This window comes from Crocuta crocuta, unplaced genomic scaffold, assembly GCF_008692635.1.
Source record: "Crocuta crocuta isolate KB4526 unplaced genomic scaffold, BGI_CrCroc_1.0 scaffold77, whole genome shotgun sequence".
Classification (NCBI taxonomy): domain Eukaryota; kingdom Metazoa; phylum Chordata; class Mammalia; order Carnivora; family Hyaenidae; genus Crocuta; species Crocuta crocuta.
The window spans coordinates 2101522-2123055 of record NW_027532172.1 but is presented as its reverse complement, the minus strand read 5'-3'; the positions used below and the strand labels follow the sequence as shown (position 1 = coordinate 2123055).

Genomic DNA, 21534 nt, shown 5'->3' with positions numbered 1-21534 from the left:
TTGTCTCAGCTGCATGAGGCACACGCAAGCCCACAGGCCCCGGCGGAGCTGTGGTTTTCCCAAGGATCCCAGTGCCAGCCGGGAGCGGCCCCCAGGTGTGCTGGACGCCAAGGAAAACAGGAGGTGAGCTCATGGCCCGGCCGCAGGCAGCAGGCAAGGTGGGCACTGTCAGGGCACAGGCTTCACTAGAAATGCCCGAGTTGGGGCTGACTGCTCCCACCCAGCCTCCCCACCAGGCCCACTCCTCCTCCCTCACCCTCTGTGGCTCCCTAGTGCCCTAGAAGACAGCCTGAGCTCCACACCACCGGCACTGCATCTCCTGAGCCCCAACGTAGATCATTCCTTCTAACAGACCAGACTCATTTCTGTTTCGGAATCTTCACATACTCTGCTCTATCTGGAATGCCTACCACCTTTTTTTTTTTTCATTCCCTCCTCCTCTGAGAAGCCTACCCGGATTCACCCCACACCAGGCTGGGTCCAGCACCTTGTTGGAGCCCCCACTGCTACCTGTGAAACCCCATCACAGCTCTGGTCCTTTTGGGTGATTATGTAGCTGCCTCCCCGCCAATCTGGGCTCCCCTAGAGGAAGGGGCCCACTTTGGCTTGTTCATCCTGTGTCAAGAGTCCAGCCCAGGACATGACACACACTAGGTGCTTAATGTGTATTTGTGGAATAAATAGATGTGTCTGAAATCCGCCCCCCCACCTTCAAGCCACACACATGCTTCACTATGTCAGAACTGTCCTCACTTTCCTCTGCTGATCTGAGTCCTTCTTTTCCTTTAGGTTTCCCTTCCACCTCCTCCAGGAAGCCCTTGGTGACTTCTCTGAAGCCTCTCAGGAGACCAGACCTGGCTTTGACCCCACTCTGATTTCACCCTTGCCCCTTGCAGTGGCCTCAGGCTAGCCACTTCCCCTCTCTGGGCCTCAGTTTTCTGATCTATACGATAGAGGCTTTGAGCACTTGGAAAGTGGGTGGAGAGGGTTAACTTGGAAAGTAGAAGTGTTTTGTAGCTCAGGAGCGAGGCTGGGCTGGGAGGGATGATTTTCCTGATTAGGAGTAATTTTTATTTTTATTACAGGCTGTTCCCACAGCAGCTGGAGCGAAGTTCGGAAGGTATGGCGAAGTCTCCACAAACAGAAGCTCTGGCCACCCCCCTCAACCTCCTCCAGCTGGAGCCCTTTAATTTGCGCATTCCCTGCTGGGGATGGACACACACAGCCCATTACACAGATTGGGAAACTGAGTGGGATCCTGGCCAGGCTGCCCCCCACACCTCACTCGCCAGCCCCAGAACCACAGAGGTGGAAGACCATAAAGAGGAGAGGGGGGGCCACTTGCAACCCTCTATTCCGGGGGGCAGGGAGCCGGAGGGTGCCTGCTCTCACTTGAACCCCCATTTTCCAGTAATAATGATAATCATTACAATGATACTTATTACCTCCATTGTGCAGGGGAGGAAACAGGCATAGAGTGATATCAGTTGCCTCATTTTGAAGCAAGTGAAGAGGGAGTGGAGAGCCAGTCAGCCTGACTTAAAGCAGAGTCAGGGGTGGGGGTTCTAACTTTTAGCCTCTCTTGACTGCTTCCCCACGTGTGAGCTGAGGGGAGCCACCACGAGAATTGCTTTGTACTCAGCTATGTCCCAATCTTGGCATACAGCAGGCACTCAATAAATAAGTGAGAGGGAGGCCTGGAGGGTGGTCCCACCTGATTCCCTGCCTTGCCGACCCCTACCCCGGCTTCCCCGTGACTCAGTTTCTCCGCCGTGTCCGGGTTCAGCACCACCGGGCGGGGCCTTGAACGCAGAGGCCAGCGCCATCTGTTTACCTTGCGGCTGGACGCTGGGCAGGGCCGCGGGTGGGCCGTCCCCGGAGCCGGCTGAGCCGCAGGGATAAATACGCCCCGCGGGCCTCGTGGGCAGCAGAGAGCGAGCTGCAGTCCAGCTCCCCGCCGCCGCCATGGTTCCTGCCGCCGCCTGCGTTCTCCTGCTCACCCTGGCAGCCCTCGGTGCGTCCGGCCAGGGCCAGATACAGATAGGTAAGCCACCCCCTCCCCCACGCGTGGCCTTGACCCCCAACCGTACCGGAGGACCCGTGAGGCCTGGGGTCGCGGCTCCTTGGGGCTCGGGGACTGTTCATCGAGGCGTGCAGGGCGGAGAAACCAAGCAGCAGGGCAGGGCGGACGCTCAAGGAATGAGGGAGTCCCAGGACCCTGCCGCGGTGAGGACTGGTGTGGCGGGGGGTCCCCAAACCCCGACGCCCCACCAGCGCCCCCTGTCGGCGCAGGTGAAGATCTGGGCCCGCAGATGCTTCGGGAACTTCAGGAAACCAACGCGGCTCTGCAGGACGTGCGGGAGCTGTTGCGGCAGCAGGTGCGGACCGGAAAGGGGGGCACAGGGAGTGCGGCCTGGAAGAGGAGGAGGGGCAGGGGGATGGGAGAAGGAGCTGCCGGTGGAGATGGAGAGGGTCCTGAGTACCAAGATCCGGGGAGGAAGTTGTAGGAAAGAGGGGGAAAGGAGTCCCAGGGGTAGAAGGTTCCGCGAGAGATGGCAGGGGTCTGTGAGGGGGGGAAGGGGGTCCCAAAGAAGGAGGANGGTCCTAGGGGAGGGGGTGGGTCTGTGGGAAGGGAGTCTGGGGGAGGGGAGAGCAGACTGAAGGGAGGAAGAGAGAGGTACGGGGCCTCGCTGACTACACCCCGTCCTCCCTGCACCGCAGGTCAAGGAGATCACGTTTCTGAAAAACACAGTGATGGAGTGTGACGCGTGCGGTGAGCACAGCTGGGGCGGCAGAGGCGCGGCAGGCGGGGAGATCGGGAGGAGATGGGGAGCAAAGACCGGGACAGCGAAGGAAACGCCGGGAGGAAAAGAGACAGGAAGAGACGGAGNNNGGGACATATGAAAAGCAGCAGAGCCCGTGCGAGAGATGGAGGGAGATGCAGAGACGCTCAAGGAGCAGAAAACTGACGGGCGCGGAGATACAGAGAATGAAAAAACCGAACCCGCCTGGAGCGGGGTCCGGGGCGGGGTCGCGGAAAGCCTGGGCTCTCGCCACGCCCCCAGGGGTGGCCCTCCAGGAAGGGGCGTGGTCCTGGTAGACTCTGCCCCCCGGCTGGGCCCTGACCAGCCCCACTTCTCCACCCGCAGGGATGCAGCCAGCGCGCACCCCAGGTCTGAGCGTGCGGCCCCTGTCCCAGTGCGCGCCCGGCTTCTGCTACCCAGGCGTGGTTTGCACTCAGACGGCAAGTGGCGCGCGCTGTGGACCTTGCCCCGCGGGCTTCACTGGCAATGGCTCGCACTGTGTCGACGTCAACGAGGTGCGCCTGTCTCCCACACCACCGACCATCCCCCTAACGCCGGTCCCTACAAACTACCCACCTCCCCAACGATTTCTTCCCCCGCTGGAAGTGCTCACCCGGAGGACCTCTTCACCTCCGGGGACGCACGTCCGGACGACCCCCTTGACGCCGGGGGGCACTCACCCCGACCACTTCCCTTACCACCAGTGACGCCAGTCGCGCCCACCCCCTCCGTAGCCAGTGAGGCCCGTCCCGACCACTCTTCTACCGCCGAGAGTGGTCCGCCCCAACGGTCCCCCTCACCTCCGGGGTTCGCAACCCCCAACGACCCTTCGACCACCGCGAGGAGCCCTCCCGGACGACCCTCCCGTCGCCGTGCACCCACGCCCCGACGACCACTTCCCCCCTCTGCTGGGGACGCCCACCCTCACAATACCTTACCCCGCCCTTGAGCACCCAGCCCAGCCCTCTGACCCTCTGTGGCCTTTACTCCCCCAGTGCAACGCCCATCCCTGCTTCCCCCGCGTCCGCTGCATCAACACCAGCCCCGGCTTCCGCTGCGAGGCATGCCCTCCGGGGTTCAGCGGCCCTGCCCACGAGGGTGTGGGGCTGGCCTTCGCCAAGGCCAATAAGCAGGTGAGGGCCGTGGAGGGGTGGGCTTCACCTGGGAATGGTCCGCTAGCCTTGAGGCTATTTTTCTGCCTCACTTCAGTGGGAAGGGGTGGGGCCCGGGACCCGGGAGGTGGACAGAGGAAGGATCCTCATCAAGATGGTTGAGGTTGGGGAGGAATGTGGGGAGAGGTAGGATGCAGAGGAGCCGTGAACCGGGTGGGAGGTAAGAGAGTTTCTGCGTGGGGGCGGTGACCTCTGCGCTCCCTGCCGTCCAGGTTTGCACGGACATTAACGAGTGTGAGACCGGACAGCATAACTGCGTCCCCAACTCCGTGTGCGTCAATACCCGGGTAAGGCCCGGGAGGAGCGGGGAAGGAGCGAGACACTGGGGGGAGGGTGCGAAGTGGCAGGCAGCCCAAGCTCACTGCCCGCGGCCCGGGCCCAGGGCTCCTTCCAGTGCGGCCCTTGCCAGCCCGGCTTCGTGGGCGACCAGGCATCTGGCTGCCAACGGCGCTCACAGCGCTTCTGCCCCGACGGCACGCCCAGCCCGTGCCACGAGAAGGCCGACTGCATCCTGGAACGCGATGGCTCGCGGTCGTGCGTGGTGAGTGCGGGCGAGCGGAAAGGAGCTCGGCATTGGGTATGAGGGGGTGGGGTGGGTGGCGATCATGCCGGGGCACCTACTCACTACCCCACCCGCAGTGCGCCGTTGGTTGGGCAGGCAACGGCCTCCTCTGCGGCAGAGACACGGATTTGGACGGCTTCCCCGACGAGAAGCTGCGCTGCCCCGAACGCCAGTGCCGAAAGGTGGGCGGGGTCTGAAGGGCGACGAGGGCCCGGTGGTGGGCGGGGCTCCCTAGGCACGCCCCTCACTGCCGCTGTGCCCTCCCCTAGGACAACTGCGTGACGGTGCCCAACTCAGGTCAAGAGGACGTGGATCGCGACGGCATCGGAGACGCCTGCGACCCGGATGCCGATGGGGATGGGGTCCTCAACGAGCAGGTGGGGCCAAACATCCGGGCCGAAGTTAGGCAAGGTGGGGGCGTGGCTTGGGTGAGGGACGTGGCCTCAGAGGATGTGGACTGGGGGTTCCAGGAGGGATGACCGCTGCTCTGCGGAGGAGGCGGGGCCTCGGAGCTGGGCTGTTCTGGGGAGTGATATTTGCCCCTCCAGGCCTGACCCTCCCCTTGATCGGCCCTGTCCGCCAGGACAACTGTAAACTGGTGCGGAACCCTGACCAGCGCAATACGGACGGCGACAAGTGGGGTGATGCGTGCGACAACTGCCGGTCCCAGAAGAACGATGACCAAAAGGACACAGATCAGGACGGCAAAGGCGATGCCTGCGACGACGACATCGACGGCGACCGTGAGAGCAGCAGAAGGGGGAGCGGGGGGTGGGGAGGGAGGAAAGGGCAGGCACCGAGGGGCGGGGCTTGCTTGAGGGCGGAGCTAGTTTTGGAACCTGCAGGGGGTGAGCTCACGAACGGGGAAAGGCAGGAGCATTTGGAGGAGGGGAAGGCGGACCCTGTGTCAGATGTTGCAAGGAGTAAGCAGTTGAACAGAAACGTGAGCCTCCAGTTTAGGGCCAGGGAGGTGACAATTTTACACTGGGGACAGACACTCAGCATGGTGCATTCACAGTGCTAGCGGAGGGTCCAGCTGAGCTTCCCTCTGTGAGTGAGAGCGGTCCCTTCTCCCGCCGTCCATTAAGTCTCTGGGGCTGGGGCCAGTGCCCTACCTGACTTAACCTTGTAGCTGCTGGGAGCCTGGAAGGGCGTGGGACTATGTCCCAGGCGAGCCCCACGTTCGCAGCTGCCTTGCCAAAGTCAGCCTGGCTCCACCCCCACCTTGGGATCCTGTGCTGTCCCCCCTCCTTCTCTCAGGGGTCCGAAATACGGTGGACAACTGCCCAAGGGTGCCCAATTCAGACCAGAAGGACAGTGATGGTGACGGTGTAGGGGACGCCTGTGACAATTGCCCCCAGAAAAGCAACGCAGACCAGGTGAGCGTGGGCAGCACCCCGCTGGGTCAGATCCCTGAGGTGAGCTCCAGACTAGTTAAGGAGACTGAAGCCCATGGTCGGGGGTGTTCCTTGGGGTCAGGACGACCTTGGCTCTGGAACTCGGGGCCAGTGGGCAGGCTTCTGAATCCCTCAGCCTTGATTTTGGACTCTTGCATCTACCTTCCCTAGAGTGATGTGGACCACGACTTTGTGGGAGATGCTTGTGACAGCGACCAAGACCAGTAAGGAGGCCGTCTAGGCTGGTGGTGGGGACCGAGGGTGGGCGACCCCGACCCAGCCCTCTGGGAAATCTCACTGTCTCTCTGTCCCACCCACCAATTATAGGGATGGGGATGGGCACCAGGACTCACGGGACAACTGCCCTACAGTACCAAATAGTGCCCAGCAGGATTCAGATCACGATGGCCAGGGTGACGCCTGCGACGATGATGACGACAACGATGGGGTCCCCGACAGTCGGGACAATTGCCGCCTGGTGCCCAACCCAAACCAGGAAGATGTAGACCGTAAGGGCAGGGGGCGGGGCCTGTGGTGGGTTTGAGGCTGGTGTGGAGAACCTGGCAGGTGCAGGCGGGGCTGGGAGGTGTGCGGGTGGGACCTATAGCAGGTGTGGGCGTGGCTAGGTCCTCGGCCGGGCTGCCGCTGACCCCACCACCCGGGTCTCTCAGGGGACGGAGTGGGCGACGTGTGCCAGGGCGACTTCGACGCAGACAAGGTGGTAGACAAGATTGATGTGTGTCCGGAGAACGCCGAGGTCACCCTCACTGACTTCCGGGCCTTCCAGACCGTCGTGCTGGACCCCGAAGGCGACGCTCAGATAGATCCCAACTGGGTGGTGCTCAACCAGGTTGGGACCCGGCCTGGTGGAAGGTGGTGGGATCGGGTCCTAAACTGGGGCGGGGTAACCGAGGACCCACGCGGCCGACCTGAGGCCCTTCTTCCTTTGACCCCGTCAGGGTATGGAGATCGTGCAGACGATGAACAGCGACCCTGGCCTGGCTGTGGGTGAGACGGGGGAGAAGGGTCCTGGCCCTGCGCCTAGCCGAATAGGGGGCGGGGCCAAGGGCGGGTCTGAAGTTAGGAAAGGCGGAGCCAGATTGAGTCTGGGCTCCGCGGTCCGGCAGTTCTGGACTCTGAAGGAGCTTGGCCGAGGCATGTCACAGGCAGGGGCTCAGGGATGTGGTCATGGCTGAACTTGGCCGATAGGGATGGGGCCGGTATGTGGGTGGGGATCTGGGTCTAGGGACAAGTTGGACTCCCGAGGGTCGGGGTGGTGGGGGCAGGGTCCCAGTGGGGAGAGCCTTACCGCTCCCTTCTCTTCCCCAGGATACACGGCCTTCAATGGCGTGGACTTCGAAGGCACGTTCCACGTGAACACGGTCACAGATGACGACTATGCAGGCTTCATCTTTGGCTACCAGGACAGCTCCAGCTTTTATGTGGTCATGTGGAAGCAGATGGAGCAGACATACTGGCAGGCGAATCCTTTCCGCGCAGTGGCTGAGCCTGGCATTCAGCTCAAGGTGTCCGTGGCCCTACCTGACCTCTCGCAGTCCCTGAGCTCTCTAGGAGACCCCAAATCCTCCCAAGGACTCCCAAACCCTTTACAGCCTCCTAGCATCATTCTGTGGACCTCAGAGTCCTCCCAGCCGCACCCCTCTCCCCGGATTCCTACAGGCCCTCAAACACTCCCCCAGGGCCCCCAAACTTCCCTTGGGCCCCGAAACCTCATGGAGCCCGAAACTTCCCCTCAGGTTCCAAATCCTCCTGCAGAACCCCTAGACCCCAGTAAGTCACTGAAACCCTCCAGCAAATTCCCCAAATCCTGTAGAGCCCAGTTTGTCCCAAAACTGTCTGTAGTCACTAAGCCCGTCTCACAGACCCCTCCAAATCCTCTCAGACTCCAAACCTGCCCATGGACTCCCAAATCCTCACAGGAGCTCCCAGACCACCCCTGCCCCCCCCACCCCACCCCTGCAAATCTCCATGTGGCCCCCAAGAAGGCTTCCTTGCAGGTATCCCACCCAGGCACCCTAGGGGCTCCTCTCCTGTGCCACCAGGCAGGGTTCTGGAGGGCTCCGGTAGCCTGTGCGGCCTCTGACTCTAGTCCCCTGGCCCGGGGCACGGCCAGGCTGTGAAGTCCTCCACAGGCCCCGGGGAGCAGCTGCGGAATGCACTCTGGCACACGGGGGACACCGCCTCACAGGTGCGGCTCCTGTGGAAGGACCCCCGCAACGTGGGCTGGAAAGACAAGACGTCCTACCGCTGGTTCCTGCAGCACCGGCCTCAAGTGGGCTACATCAGGTGGGGGCCTCGGCCCTGGCCAGTGGGCCAGAGGGAGTCTGGCCGTTGGCCCCTGGAGGTTCAGGGGGCCTCAGTCCCCTTAGCTGGAAAACGGGAATGATATGGGCAGGTAGAATGAGAGCTGTGTTTGGCTCTGGGACATGACACTTCTCCTAGGACGCAGGACACAGCAGGTCCTCAGATAGAAGGTGGGGTCCCACTCTCTCTGTTTCTCGGTCCCCACTCCGCACTGCCAGGAAGTCCATCCTCTCACAACAGGGAAGCTGAGACCCAGGTCAGAAGCCCCACCTGCCCTGAGAGTGGCCCAGGCAGGGAGGACTCATGGGTTCCAGTCCCACAGAGGAGGGGACCCATCTTCCAGGGCAGAGGCCCAGCCCGGGGCCCCACCTCCCTGTCCCATCCTTCCCACAGAGTGCGCTTCTACGAGGGCCCCGAGCTGGTGGCTGACAGCAACGTGGTCCTGGACACGACCATGCGGGGTGGCCGCCTGGGGGTCTTCTGCTTCTCCCAAGAGAACATCATCTGGGCTAATCTGCGCTACCGCTGCAATGGTGAGGGGCCAGCCCAGCCGGGGAGGGGGTGGGGGTCCATCCTGCCCAACCTCACCCCCTCTTTCTCTCTCGCCCTTTCTCCAGACACCATCCCCGAGGACTACGAGACTCAGAGGCTGCTGCAGGCCTAGGGATGGGGTGGGGACCCACTACTGGAAGACGGCCACCCTCAGGACTGCCCTCACCGCGCCAAGCAGGGAACCCGTGCCCGGCTCCGAGGGGTGGCTGGCCTGGGGGAGGGGAGGCTGAGGGGCTCAGAGAGGACAAAATAAAGTGTGTGTGGTGGAGTGGCTGGCCGTGGCCTCTGCTTCAGGGAGGCTGAGGGGTGGGGCCTCCGAGGAAAGGCTGGGCCAGGGATCCCGGACCTGCTAAGGACTACCCACCCTCCCCAGTTCACTAGGGCCCAGCGGCCTGACTAGGAGTGTCCAACCCTGACTGTGGAGGCCCCAGGCCTGCTGCTGCATCCTACCCACTTGAGGTCACGGGGCTGGATCCCCACCACTGAATGCCTCCCCCAGGAACCTGGGGTCCTTCCTCTTCTAAGCAATACTCTCAACTAGCTGGCTGGGGGTAGGGATGAGGGGCTCACACCTGTGTGTCCATGTTCATGTGTGTGTGTGGCTCCCACCTGACATACCCTACTGGCCCACGTTCCAGCACCAGTGTGGGGGGACGGCGGGAAAAAAAGGAGAGGAGGCAGGGACGAAAACATTGGATTTTTATTATGTTTCATTACAAAGGATGCAAAGGTACAAAGACAAAAGCGTCCACGCCAGAGAAGATGGGCAGGGGCCGGCCGAGTGCGCCCTGAGCCGCCCGCCCCCACCCACCGTGGGCACCCAACCCACGGCCCACGGGACATCCACAGAAGAGTGTACATGCTGGGGGCGGGGGCAGAGCCAGCCTGGGGACAGCGGGACACAGGTGGAGCAGGGCTTGGACCGGCAGGTTTGCATATATCAGTGGTGCCACCCAGCCCCTTGGGGGGCAGTTTCCTATATGGGGGGCACAGCGGGGCCAGTGGACCTTGGCTGCCAAAGCCCTCCCTCACAGGGGCTGGTGGCAAAGGCCACAGCTGTGTCCACTTGTCCCGAGTGGACAAGAGGTCAGAAGTGATGGGCTAAGATGGGCTGGGCATTCATTGGCCCCGAAGTCCAGAGCCCTGTGAGATGGGGACAACACCACGCCCTGCATGTGCCACGTGTCCTTGGCCTCTTGGCACGGGGAGTTGAGGGCTGGCCGAGAGGGCAGAAGGTGGAGGAAACTACTTGGAGCCAGCATCACTCTGATGTCCAGACCTTAGCCCCCACCCTGCCAGGGAGGACCCTGAGGCTGAGACCCATGGGTGTGAGCCAGTGACAGGAGGGAAAGTGAAGCCCAGGTCACAAGGGTCTTTTTCTCACCGCCCCCCTCCCCATGCCTTTGAGAGTATCCCAGCACCCAGGCCTGGGGATACAAGTTACCCCATCTCCGTCTCCTGGCAGTGAGAGAATGTGTCTGTGGCCCGTTGCCTGTGGTGCAGGGTTTTGAAGGGGGCCTGAGCCCCACCCAATTAGGAACCTTGGAGGCCAAAGGCCAAGAGAAACCAAGGAGAGTCAGCTCAGGCTGAGATGGTTGGTTGGGCAGGACCTGATGGAGGAGTGTACCAGGAACCCCCAGTCACACACTGTGAGACCCCCAGGAGGTGGGGGCACAGGTTCCAAGGAGAACAGGGGCGGAAACAGACCTAGCTGCCCACTCACCCCAGGCAGGCCTCTGGCAGTGGGTGGGGGAAGCACTCCGTCCTCCCCAGGGCTCTGCGAGCCAAGTGGGAAGGGCTCGGGTAGCCACGGCTCCCTTACCGGGAGCGCCACCTGCAGGGGTGATGGGTCAAGACCAGGGGCACTGGATACCCTTGACCTTGTAGCCCCCGTACCCTACCCCCACAACGAGAGCCTCAGTGGCCTCTAACCACAGCTCCATCAGAACCCAGTGAGGGTGGTGGGTGCTGCTGCAGCTTTGTGAGGACTGGGGGTGGGGAGTGGAGGGCTCCCCCATACCGCCAGACCTTACCACACGCAGCCTGTCCCTAGGAGTGGGGTGCTTTCTTTGGAAATGCAGAAAAGCAGGAATCCAGATGGGGCTGGAAGTCTGGGAGGACGTTTGGTTACGAGCCAGCTCAGGGTTGGCTGAGATGTGGCGGTCTGGGGAGGGGGGCACGCTCCCACGTGTCCTTGGCGGCCCTGGGGGCCCCTCTAAGGACAATTCCTCATGGGGGCTCACTGGGCCCAGGATGCTGGCTGGTGGGGAAGGCAGCCTCTGCAGCTGGAGCCCCACTCAGCCCCCCAAAGACCTGGAGCCTCCTCCCGTCCTGACTGGCCAGGCCACAGCTAGCACCTGGCACGCAGCCCACCCCAGGACACACAGATGGACGCGGAGACTCTCGCCCTCCCTGTGGGGGTCTCATAGGGCTCAATGTCCATCCTCGGCCGCCCCACTATGACACGTGGGCCCCCCGACGGGGCCCAGCTGGCTAGGCAGCCTCCGGGGAGCTTGGCCAGCCCAAGAAATCATGCCAAACACAAAGACATCAGAACCCTTCTTTTCTAGCCCCCCAAACCCACAAGTAGACAAGAGCAGAAGGGCTGCAAAGGCCAGCGTGAGCGCCTTAGGAGCCCTGTGCTCAGTGCACACCCTTGGGGCAGGCAGGTAGCTAGAAGCCAGCAGGGGGGGCTGGGTGGAGGTGTTGCTGGGGAAAGGGCCCCAAGCCCACACGGCTGCCCTCCGCCTAGGCCTTGCTAGTCCCAGGGAGTCCGACGGACAGCAATGGCAGGGAGGGATTGGACCCACCACAGTAAGGGCCCCTTCTTCTCTGGCTTGTCCCCCACAGGAGAGAGTAGACAGTTTTTGGATACTGTCAGCTGTGGCCCCTAAACCTTGCTAAAGGGTCAACTTGCCCCAAGCTTTCTACTGAGGGTCTCAGGGCCCCTTACCACAAGGGGCCACCCCGCCCCGCCCCACCACTTCCTGCCCAGAAGTGTGTCAGAAGGAGGCAGGGCATGTGAGAATGAGGTGGGGGAGGGGGAATGCAGGATGCCCCGAAGAGTGCTGCCTATTTTCTCCCTGGTAAGGACATAGTGGGGACGGAGGTTGGCATGGGTACCTGTGACAGGGAACATGTACCCGACAAGACCCCTTCTCCTCCCCCACATCAGCTCTGGACACTGTGTGTGTGTGGGGTGACTTTGATGGGTGGGGTTTGAGGGGGCAGGGGCATAAACCCTCTTCTCTGAAGGACACAGAGAGGGGCCGATCCCGGGCTCTACTTTGGCCCACAAGCCTCTGTGGGGGTAATAAACTCATTGCCCTGGGGATTTGGGGGACAGAGGGTAAACTGAGGCAGGTGGGAACACACTGTTCGGCTTGTGTTCCTGGGGCAGAAGTTCTCACAGCTGAGGGGACTGAAATCAGGAGCACTCAGGCAGCGGCAGGGGGGACAGACAGGCCTGGCCTCTGACTCCGTGTGGGCTGAGCGTCCAGGCCTGTCCAGAACGAGCAAGCGAGGACACAGGTGGCGGGCGGGTCTATATACAATATTCAGGGGCCTCAGCCCACCCCTCACGGCGCAGCTCGCCTGAAATCACAGTATTTTCACATCACAAGTCAAAGGGCTGGTTCCCTTAGGCTGTCCTGTTTCAGGAAGTCTTGGCAATTCAAGAATATTTAGTAGAGAAGCAATATTTAAGAAATAAACAAAATCCCCTGCTGCAGACCTCAGGGGGCCTGCCCAGGCCCAGGCAGGGGTGTGAACCCTGTGAGGGCACAGGGATGCCTGGCCACTGGCTCCTGGCTGGGACCCCCTCCCTGGGAAAGCTGCACCTATGCCCCTCAGGAGCTGAAGTGGCCATGGAAATAATACAATGTCGCCTGTGCCCCTGGCCAAGGGGATGTCAGAAATAGGCTGCAGGGGTGGACACCCTCCCTCTGCTGCCCATCTGCACTGAGAACCGGGTGCCGGGCAGACAGGAAGTACGAGGCTCCCACACGGGGTCCACGATGCCTTGTTTGAAAACTGCATCCAGGAAGGTTGCTTATAATTTTATTAAGGCCATTTTTTAAAAAGTTCTACATACAAGTCTAATGGTAAACTCTTCTATGTACATGTAGTTTTCTTAAAAAAAAAAAAAAGAAGAAGAAGAAGAAGAAAGTCTCAGTCTTTGCTCCCAGACCCTGCCTCGGTAAAAGGCTGGGGCCTCAACCGGAACGGACTGACCCCGTATCCCCTAGCCCAGATGAGGGCAGCAGGGGCCAAATGACCGAGGAGGGGGCCTTCTTATACCTGTGGCAGCAGCCCAGTTGCTTGGCCATGTGCTAACAACACGGCCTGGGAACGAGAGAGAGAGAGAGAGATGTCATTAGGATCAAATCTGGCTCCCACAGACCGAGGCGAGGGCTCTCACGACCCAGAGGCAGTGGCTGCAACGCCACAGAGAATCACTCCGAGGAGAAGGTGCCGGCCCGGCCTGCAGGTCAAGGAGCCAGCAAGAGCTCAAGGTGAGGCTTTGGAGGGACTGCAACAGAAGTTCCTACTTCAGAGCAGCTGACGGAAAACAAAGACGGCCCTTTCACCCCTCCCGGGGCCTGGAGGGCACAGGGACAGCCCCCAGCATGAAGGCCGAGCCCTGATGGTCACCTCGGCCTCTGGAGGCACTTCAAGAAGCACCTGGAAACCTGTTGCTACAACACACACTGCTCTTTGCCCCCGAATCCGGCCCTGTTGGGAGGAGCCATGAAAAGGGTGGCTGAAGGAGACGAATGTCAGCTGGCTCTCAGGGTGGGGGGCAAGAGAGCAGCCTCATCTCGGGGGGTGTCAGGGCAGAGGGGCTGCAGCTGCCACCAGCCTCGGGGTCTGGGATAGTCCTCCCTGGAGGACCATCAGGATGGCCAGGCAGAGATGGGTCTCTGAGAGACCCTTAATAAACGCCGTGGCTCCTTCCTGGAATTCCACCTGTCACGTGGCTAGTGCGGAGACACCTCTTGCCACCTCGAGCTTCTGCCAGAGACCCTACCAGGCCCAATCCGCCCTCACTCAGCCCTTGCGTTTTGAGATAATGTGGGCCTTCGCTAAAACGGCTAGAGACACAGCTCAGATCCGGGCAGGCAGCAGACCGCTTCCAGTTAGCTTAAAAAATATATAACCTGGGATTTCTGGAATAAAAACATGCTCTCAGGCAAGTATTGGATCGAAGGAGTCAGCTACTCGTCTACAACCAAAGTGTAAATACAAACCAAAAGAAACAAACGAACAAAAACAACAAAAATGCCCTGGCCACCCCCTCCCCACCCCATTGTTTAAATAACAGTGACAGTGACCAAGGTACAGAGAAGAAAAGACGAAAACAGGCTGAGAGATGAAAACAAACCCCGGAGATAGTCCGTGCCTCCACATGCATCCCCTGTAAGGCCCTTCCGTCCTGGTCAGGGGCTTCACTTTCAGGGCCAAGGCGGCCCCAGAGGGACCTAGCTGGGGGTGGGCAAAGCGGGAGCAAGGGTCCCGGGAAGATTTAGCTGCTTTGCATGCTCTGTTCACACCTTTTATGTTCTACCTCCATGGGATGGATTCTAGCATTCTCTGAATGTGCTCAGAAATATAAAAGACAGCAGTCAAAATAGTGTTTATTTCGCTTTGTGTCTATCCCTCTCTCTGGCGCCTTCTCCCCTTGGCAGGGTGGGGCTGGCTCTCTACCTAACCTCGGGCTGGGGGGGTGGCGGGCAGGTCGGGGGACCGGGAACGAAGGAAGGCAGTGAGAGCTGGACAACAGTCGGAAAATGCACCTCAGCCCACCGCCGCCGTGGACCACAGCGCCCCCTCCAGGCCAGCGGCCCTGCCCAACACGCTTTCCGCATTTTACAGGGGGGGGACGGCTCACGGCCCAGGGTGGGGGGCAAGAGAGCACGCGCAGGGAGGCTCCGCGGGGGTGAGANGGCGGGGTGATGGAGCCGGGGGCTGGGCGGCGATGTGCCGGGTGTGCAGCTCACAGACGGTCCATCCGGAAGGTGTCCTCGGTGGCCGGGTCGGCCAGGACCATGTCGGGGTCGTTGAGCATGTGCAGTCCATCCAGAGTCAGGGGGTCAATCTTGAGTTCATCCAGGGGGAACTGGTTGTCCGAGTCGAAGCTGACATCACCGACCCCGGCCAGTGTGCTGGTCAGTTCTTTAGAGAGGCTGGGAGGGGACTCTCCCGTCACTGGAGCGGGGGTTAGCGGGGAGGAACACAGGACAAATGAGTCTCAGCATGGCCGGGGCTCTCTGACCCCACGCCCTACGCCTCCACGGCCCCGTCAATGCTCAGGGAAGAGGCGCCTGGGCCACACCAGGGGTGCTTACGGGGGGTGGGGTGTCCTCTAGGCAACACTGGCAATGTTTAGGGGCATTTTTACTGGTCGTGACTGGAGAAGAGGGAATGCTGCTGGCATCAGGTAGGTGGAGACCAGGGACGCTACTTAGCACAGGGTGGCCCCACCACCCCAGGGAAAGATCTTGCCCCTCATTATCAGCAGTTCCAAGGCTGGGAAGCCCTGAGCTATGAGCTAGGTCACAAATGTTCAGCGTGACCTGACAGGAGCAGGTGTCTTTCCTGCTTGGCCAGGAGGTCTCCTCCACATACGTCACTGAGCAGCACACTGGGGTATGTGCACACATGTGCACAGCAACCCTCTCGGTAGGCTGGAGGCAAGCCTGAGTTCTCCCAGAGAGCCAGGTTCAAACCTAGGCTCTCTCCTCTACTTACAGTGAGACCTTAGGCCTTAGTTTCCCAATCTGAGAAAGGGGTCTAAAAGTCTTTCTGGGCTGTTGCGGCAATCTCAGGGGCCTGATCTTTCTTAAGTGTCTGAGGCTCCCACCCCAGAGCTTCTCCTGCAGACCACTGCTCACACCCCTGGGGTAGGGAGGAAGCACTAGGCCGCGAGGGGACCTGGTCATGGACTTCTCCATCCTGGACATGTCAGTGGGACCACCAGAGGGTGTCACCCTCAACCCTGAGACAGTCCTGGCTTATAAGGGAATTGCTTCCTTCTTGGATAAAACACAGACTCTACAGGGTAGAGCAGAGGCAGCGAAGGGTGTGGGTTTGATCCCACATGGAGCAGGGACTTACTCATATGTGCTCTGCGTGTCCCCAGAAGCCTGGGTGCCGTGCTCAGGCTACTCGGAGAGGCTCACTGCTGTGTGACCTGCTGCATGTTTGTTGGCTGCATGAGACAAGCCCTGCCACACAGGGCCTGACCCCTAGTCACCTGCAATCCTACCATCCTCAGCTAATGGGGTCCAGGGACCTGGGGAGCAGATGCAGGGCTGGGCGAACGACTAGCTCTGTCCTGTTCTTGCTCTGAGCACAGGACATGGGAAGCCTGGTTCAGGGTCCACTGTGCGTCCCTGAGCCAAGCTTGGTCAGGTCTGACCTCCTCTGGTCCAGTCCCGTCGCAACTTATCCCACAGGGCAGGGGCACTGTCTCTCCTGAGGATGCGGCCTTGCGCAGCTGCCCGGCCCCACGGTGGCATTCTGCCCAAGATGCCCCCTCCCCCCCAGGATGCCACACACCGGTGGCCTCACCTGTGAGGATGATGTTGGGGATGCTGCTGTGGCTGGGGTAGCCCAGCGGCTGTGTGTCTGGCAGGCTCCCGTGGCTGCCGGTGAGGCCCATCATGGCTGCCTGCGAGTAGTTGAGCGTCGAGCCCGGGCTGTACAGGCTGCTGGAGCTGATGGCGTTCTCCATCATATTGAACTGCTCCAGCTGTCGGGGGAAGCACACAGGCTTCCCTCAGAGGCTGGCCCTGCTGAGCGCCTGGCTATCACTGGCTGGCTGGCCTGGCCCACAGTAGCCGGGCCACCTCCTCTGCAAGAGGCCCGGCGCCCACGCTCAGATGCTCGGGGCTGCTGAGCATGACATTCTAGCCCCGGGGTCTCCCCCTCCGCCCTCTCTGCATCTGCCCAGGCCTGCCTGCACACGGCCCCCTCAGGGCCCACTGGATGGATGTACGGATGGACGGATGGACGGGTGAGTGACCTGCTCCAGGAAGCAGCCGACCCTTCTCACGCCCACGCGCCCCAGACCCTGGCCTCCGCGCAAAGCCAGCTCTATCCCCCGGCAAACCCACATGCAGGGCCCACGGTGAGGCACCAATGCTACAGCCAATGCCTGTCCCTGCCGGTGTTCACCGCCCACCTTTCCTCCCCCTCTGCTGCTAGCCTCATTCTGTGGGCCAGGCACAAGGCCTGGGGAGGCAAAGCCAAGCCACCCCTTCCAAGGCCTGGAGACAGGAGGGAGCCTTAGGAGCGAAGCTCACGCCCGAGGGGCGGGCGGGGTCCGGGTAAGCGTCTACTGTGGGCGCTGTGACCCGGGCACCCGCTCACCTGGTGGGACAGAGCATTGGCCTGCCTGGCCGCCATCTGCTGCTCATAGTACGAGTCCCCAAACACGCTGCCCAAGGTGGAGGAGTGCTGCAGACAGAAGAGAGGCCTGCCGTCATCACGGTCCCCAAGACCAGGTCGGGGGCTTGCTGGGGCTCAGGCTGGTTGTACCCACAGGAGGCCCCTGAAACCTCCTGGACGATGCTCAGGATAAAGGGAGGCTAAGCATCTAGGTCAGGCCTCCTGGGAAAGCCCACAACTGCCAGGACGGAGGGGTGCCTGGCTCACTCTGAGCAGGGGGCACCCCAATCTCAGGAGAAGTTCTTTCCGCCACCTGCTCCAGGGGACTGTCGGTAACCCAATACCCCCCAAACTGCCATCCCCCATCTCCTCTCCTTGAACCAGGAATGGGTGACCCGGTTTCCATCAGATGGAAGATGGGGGGGCGGGGCACAGGGATTGGGAACCCCACCTGACAGGTTCCAGAGCAAAACATGTGACTAGGGCCAAGGCGGTAGGTGCTCTGAATTTCAGGATGAGAAGTGTACTTGGCGACCCTTGTCAGGCCCCCAGGGAGACATGGGACATGGTAGCAGCCATACATGTGGACAGGACAGGCGCACAGAGCCAGATGCTGGCCAAGCGAGCACAGGACAGGCACATGGAAAGCCTACCTGCCTATCTGCTCACGGCCGCCTGCCTGGGGGACGCCAGGACCCATGGGTGGGCAGGCAGCCCAATTCCTTTCAAGGCCAGTCAGGGAGCAGGTCTGCTCCTGGCAGAAGACCCTTTCAGGCAAAAGAGGCTCCAGAAACAGGAGCCTGGGGCCCCTGCTTGTTCCTATGATGCCAAGAGAGACGGCAGGATGGAGCCCGTGGGACATGGAAGGGAGGAGGCACAGCCAGCGCATCATGGCTGCAGGAAATAGAACCCCAGCCCAGACCCCAAGTCTGCTTCCTCCTTGGTCAGTGGGCTGAGAGCAGAAAGAAAAACAGCCAATGTGGCAAAAATGCCACTTTTGCCCGAAACACAGCCAGCTTCCAGTTTAGAAAAGGGGGCTGTAAGGTCTTGGGCTTCCCCCTAAAGGAAGAAGCAGGTCTGTTCTGGGGTACCTGTTTCCATCCCCATGGGTTTGGACTCAAAGAGGCCTGACACAAGTAGGGGACCCAGGCTAAGGTTTCTTTTGTGAGGCTGCTATCAGAGTTTGCCAGAAAGGTCTGCTTAGAATGGAAAGGAGGAACACAGCACAGAGTACCAAAGGCCAACTGCCTAAGGCCCAAGGTGCAGCCAGACAGCCACAACGTCCACTTAAGCCTGGGGAGGTGAGGGGAGGTCCTGAGGGCAACCTAGCGTGCCAGCTGTAGCGCGAAGCCAGGCCTGGCCCTCACCCAGCATGGTCTGCCCCCGAGTGAGCCTCCTGGCCATCTGAAGCCCATGTCTAGTTCAGTCCAGATAACGTGACATCCCTGACCTCACAGCCACTTGAGCTGCCTGCCTCCCTTGCCAGCACCCAGTGGATGGACAGACAGACCAACACACAGACGTGGGCTTGACAAGACAGCACTTTGTGCCGAGGCTGGACCAAGTCGTTTTGGTCTAGGCAAATTTCTACTGAGAAATCTGCTCCAGCCTTGAATGCCTATCCTGCCTCCTGGACAGAAGGGGACATTACTCAAGGACCAGCCTTGGGAACAGGCCCCACTTGCCACTTCCCCTGCCTGGACCGGCTTCTCCCATCCCTCAGCATCCCGTGACACCACATGACCAGAGCAGACACTTCTCGGAAGCCTCAGGGGCTTGGAACCAGTGTGGATGTAATCAGAGCCTGCAGATACCAGGCTGCCCACGGGCCTGCCCTGAGCTCACTGATGCCCTCCCTACCTGCCTACCGAGCAAGCTGCACACAGACGGTCCCAGCAGGACAGGCCACTGCGGGGGTGGGGGTGGGGGTGGGGTGGTGGTGGTGGAGGAAGGATCCTGGGAGAGCTCCTCCTACAGCAGATGGAACCACGAGAGTAGCCTTCCTGAATAGCACACCTGCCATCTCAACACACAGGCCCAATGTGGGTGTGCTTCCAAGAGCTGGGGACACGGGGCCAGCAGGGCCTGGGACAGGGAACTCAACATTGTTCTTGCATGGCCCTGCCTGGTGAGCCAGCTCTTCTCCCTTCTTTAGGAGGGAAGGAAAATCCTGTTGTGTCCTGGGCCAAAAATGAGGTTTCAGGGCCTCGGGCACTGCCCTGTGGAAGGGGCGCCTAGGAGTTTCTCAGCTTGGTGACATTTTGGGGATGGAGTAGTGGGGTCCTGAGGAGGCTCTATACTCTGGAAATTTCAGGCCCTATGTCAGCTATATGGGCACCTCTTCTCTGGTGGAAGTATCTCTATCTCTGTTCCAGACAGAATTCAGCCATGAGCCCAGAGCCGTGCTAAGGGGAGTCCTGAGGAACCAAGATGGGGGTACGTGTGCATGTATGTGTCAGAGGTTGGGGTCCACTTGTGTTGGGGGAAAACCCAAATCTCATGGATGTAGTCAAGTCCTGCCTGTTGCCTGGGGCAAGCCTCAGTCTCCTCATCTGTGAGATGGGGACATGGACCCTGAGAAGCTGCAGTGCCACTCAGAGAAGCTTCCTGGGAGGACACACCCTTCTGTGAGGCAGAGGGAGAGGGATCTGAGGAGTCAGAGCCCCAGTCACAGGCCAGCCATCACCTCAGCTACACCCCTAAGCAGGTGGAGCACCCCTCCACTTTCAGGAGCCTTGAGAGGGCAGGCACAGGCAGGGATGTGCGCATGGGCTATTTGACACTGGGGTGACCCTGACTGCTGGGCAAGAAGCCAGGGCGTGGCCAACGCTGAGGATGCTAATGAGAGCGAGGAGCCCACCACCTCCAGCTCGGGCTCCACACAGGCCACAAAGACACGGCAGGAATGTGGCAGCTCCCGAGCTGGGCCTGGTGGGCAGTGCCTTCTCCTCCCCGCCCGGGTGGAGTGGACGAGATGGGATGGAGTGAGGCACAGATGGTGGGGGACGCATGGGGGGTGCAAAGCAACGCTGGAGTGCGGGGCGCTGGGAGAGGGGAGGCGGCGTCCCTTACTTGCGGGGAGCTCCCGGGGGAGAAGCCTTGATTGGAGACAGGTGAGGTGGGAGACTGGTTAGCCGGGGAGCCGGCACTAGTGCGGTACTGCTGCAGAGCCGGCGCCTGCGATGACAGACAGGTCAGGACGCGCGAGGGGCCCCAGGCCTGGCTTCCTGGGACTGGCCATTCCCCACTGAGCATACCTCCCGAGGACCCCCCGCCCCCCATCAGGTGAGCAGAGTATCAGGAGCACCTGCGAGTGGTGCAGGTCCCCGAGCCCTGTCGGAGCCCGGGGCCTCTGGGCATGTGCCTCCAAACCTAGCTCCCATAGGTTTGGGGGGTTATAGTCAGAGAACCCAGTTTCATGGAATCACGCCAAAGGCCTGTGGACCCTAGAGGGGTCCACCTTCACTCGGCAGGCTTCAGAGCACCCACACGAACACACACCCAGACCCATGCACATGTGCACACAGCCATACCTGTGTACACACAAACACACCCACACACATGTGGGCAATAGAAAGCCCAGGGCCGGGCTGGCAGGTGCTGCCTTCTGCTGCCGACTCTGGGCAGCTCTCTCGGCTCTCTGAGCTCCAACTCTGTGCACTGGCACATCCTGCCCACCTCGAGGGGTGCTGGACCAACAAAAAAGGCCATCTGGGGCACATAGCAAGGTATCCAGTACCGGGCAGTCCCTATACTGGCACTTGGGACAAGCCTGATGCGTATGCTGTCCAGAGACCTCCAAGGGGCAGCCACCTCCTCACCCGAAGGACAGAGGGCCTTAGCTTCTCACCAGGGGTGGGCTAGGCTGGGCAAGGACCTGGATTTAGACCTTGCTCTGGTCCCAGTCCACCCAGGACCTGCTGTGTGCCTCTGGGCAAGGTACCTGACTTCTGAGGCCAAGCTGACCAGCCCAGGGCCCCATACATGCTTGGTCTCCTTCATTTCCTCAGTGGGCTGTTCTGAGTAGTCTGGAATAGGGACTGGGAGGGGCACAGGGCCACAATTAACAGAGTATCAGTGTCGGAGGCACCAGCATGGTCACTTGGCAATGGCTGGTTCGGGCTTTCTCAGAGTCGGAAAGAGGAACCTGTCTAGAGGGATGTTCTCCTTGCTCAGCTGAGGCTGCACAAATGCAAGAAAGAAGCAACCAGAGGGGCGCCTGGGTGGCTTAGTCGGTTAAGCGTCCGACTTTCGCTTAGGTCATGATCTCGCGGTTCGTGGGTTCGAGCCCCGCGTCGGGCTCTGTGCTGCCAGCTCAGAGCCTGGAGCCT

The 21534-nt window shown here is 61.0% G+C and overlaps 2 protein-coding genes across 7 annotated transcripts in view; one reads left to right on the top strand and one right to left on the bottom strand.

Moving 5' to 3' along the window:
* Positions 1 to 2734: 2734 nt before the first annotated feature.
* Positions 2735 to 9073, top strand: COMP (cartilage oligomeric matrix protein). Its single transcript, XM_077776947.1, has 17 exons — positions 2735 to 2773; positions 3150 to 3319; positions 3800 to 3937; positions 4189 to 4263; positions 4359 to 4517; positions 4616 to 4720; positions 4808 to 4915; positions 5122 to 5281; positions 5799 to 5917; positions 6107 to 6159; positions 6263 to 6444; positions 6607 to 6785; positions 6895 to 6943; positions 7265 to 7461; positions 8070 to 8242; positions 8654 to 8793; positions 8878 to 9073. The coding sequence occupies exons 1-17, from the start codon at positions 2755 to 2757 to the stop codon at positions 8922 to 8924; spliced, it is 2073 nt and encodes a 690-aa protein (XP_077633073.1). The 5' UTR covers positions 2735 to 2754; the 3' UTR covers positions 8925 to 9073.
* Positions 9074 to 14763: 5690 nt separating this feature from the next.
* Positions 14764 to 21534, bottom strand: part of CRTC1 (CREB regulated transcription coactivator 1) — a 72979-nt gene continuing 66208 nt past the window's right edge. For 4 of the 6 annotated variants that reach the window (XM_077776945.1, XM_077776940.1, XM_077776942.1 and 1 more), the window contains 4 exons: positions 20276 to 20380; positions 17186 to 17272; positions 16385 to 16565; positions 14764 to 15019 (listed from right to left, as the gene is read on the bottom strand). In XM_077776945.1, coding sequence (XP_077633071.1) covers positions 14808 to 15019; positions 16385 to 16565; positions 17186 to 17272; positions 20276 to 20380 — 585 coding nt within the window. In that variant the 3' untranslated portion in view covers positions 14764 to 14807. The remainder of the gene's footprint in view (positions 15020 to 16384; positions 16566 to 17185; positions 17273 to 20275; positions 20381 to 21534) is intronic. The other 2 variants (XM_077776941.1, XM_077776944.1) reach the window with 2 other exon arrangements.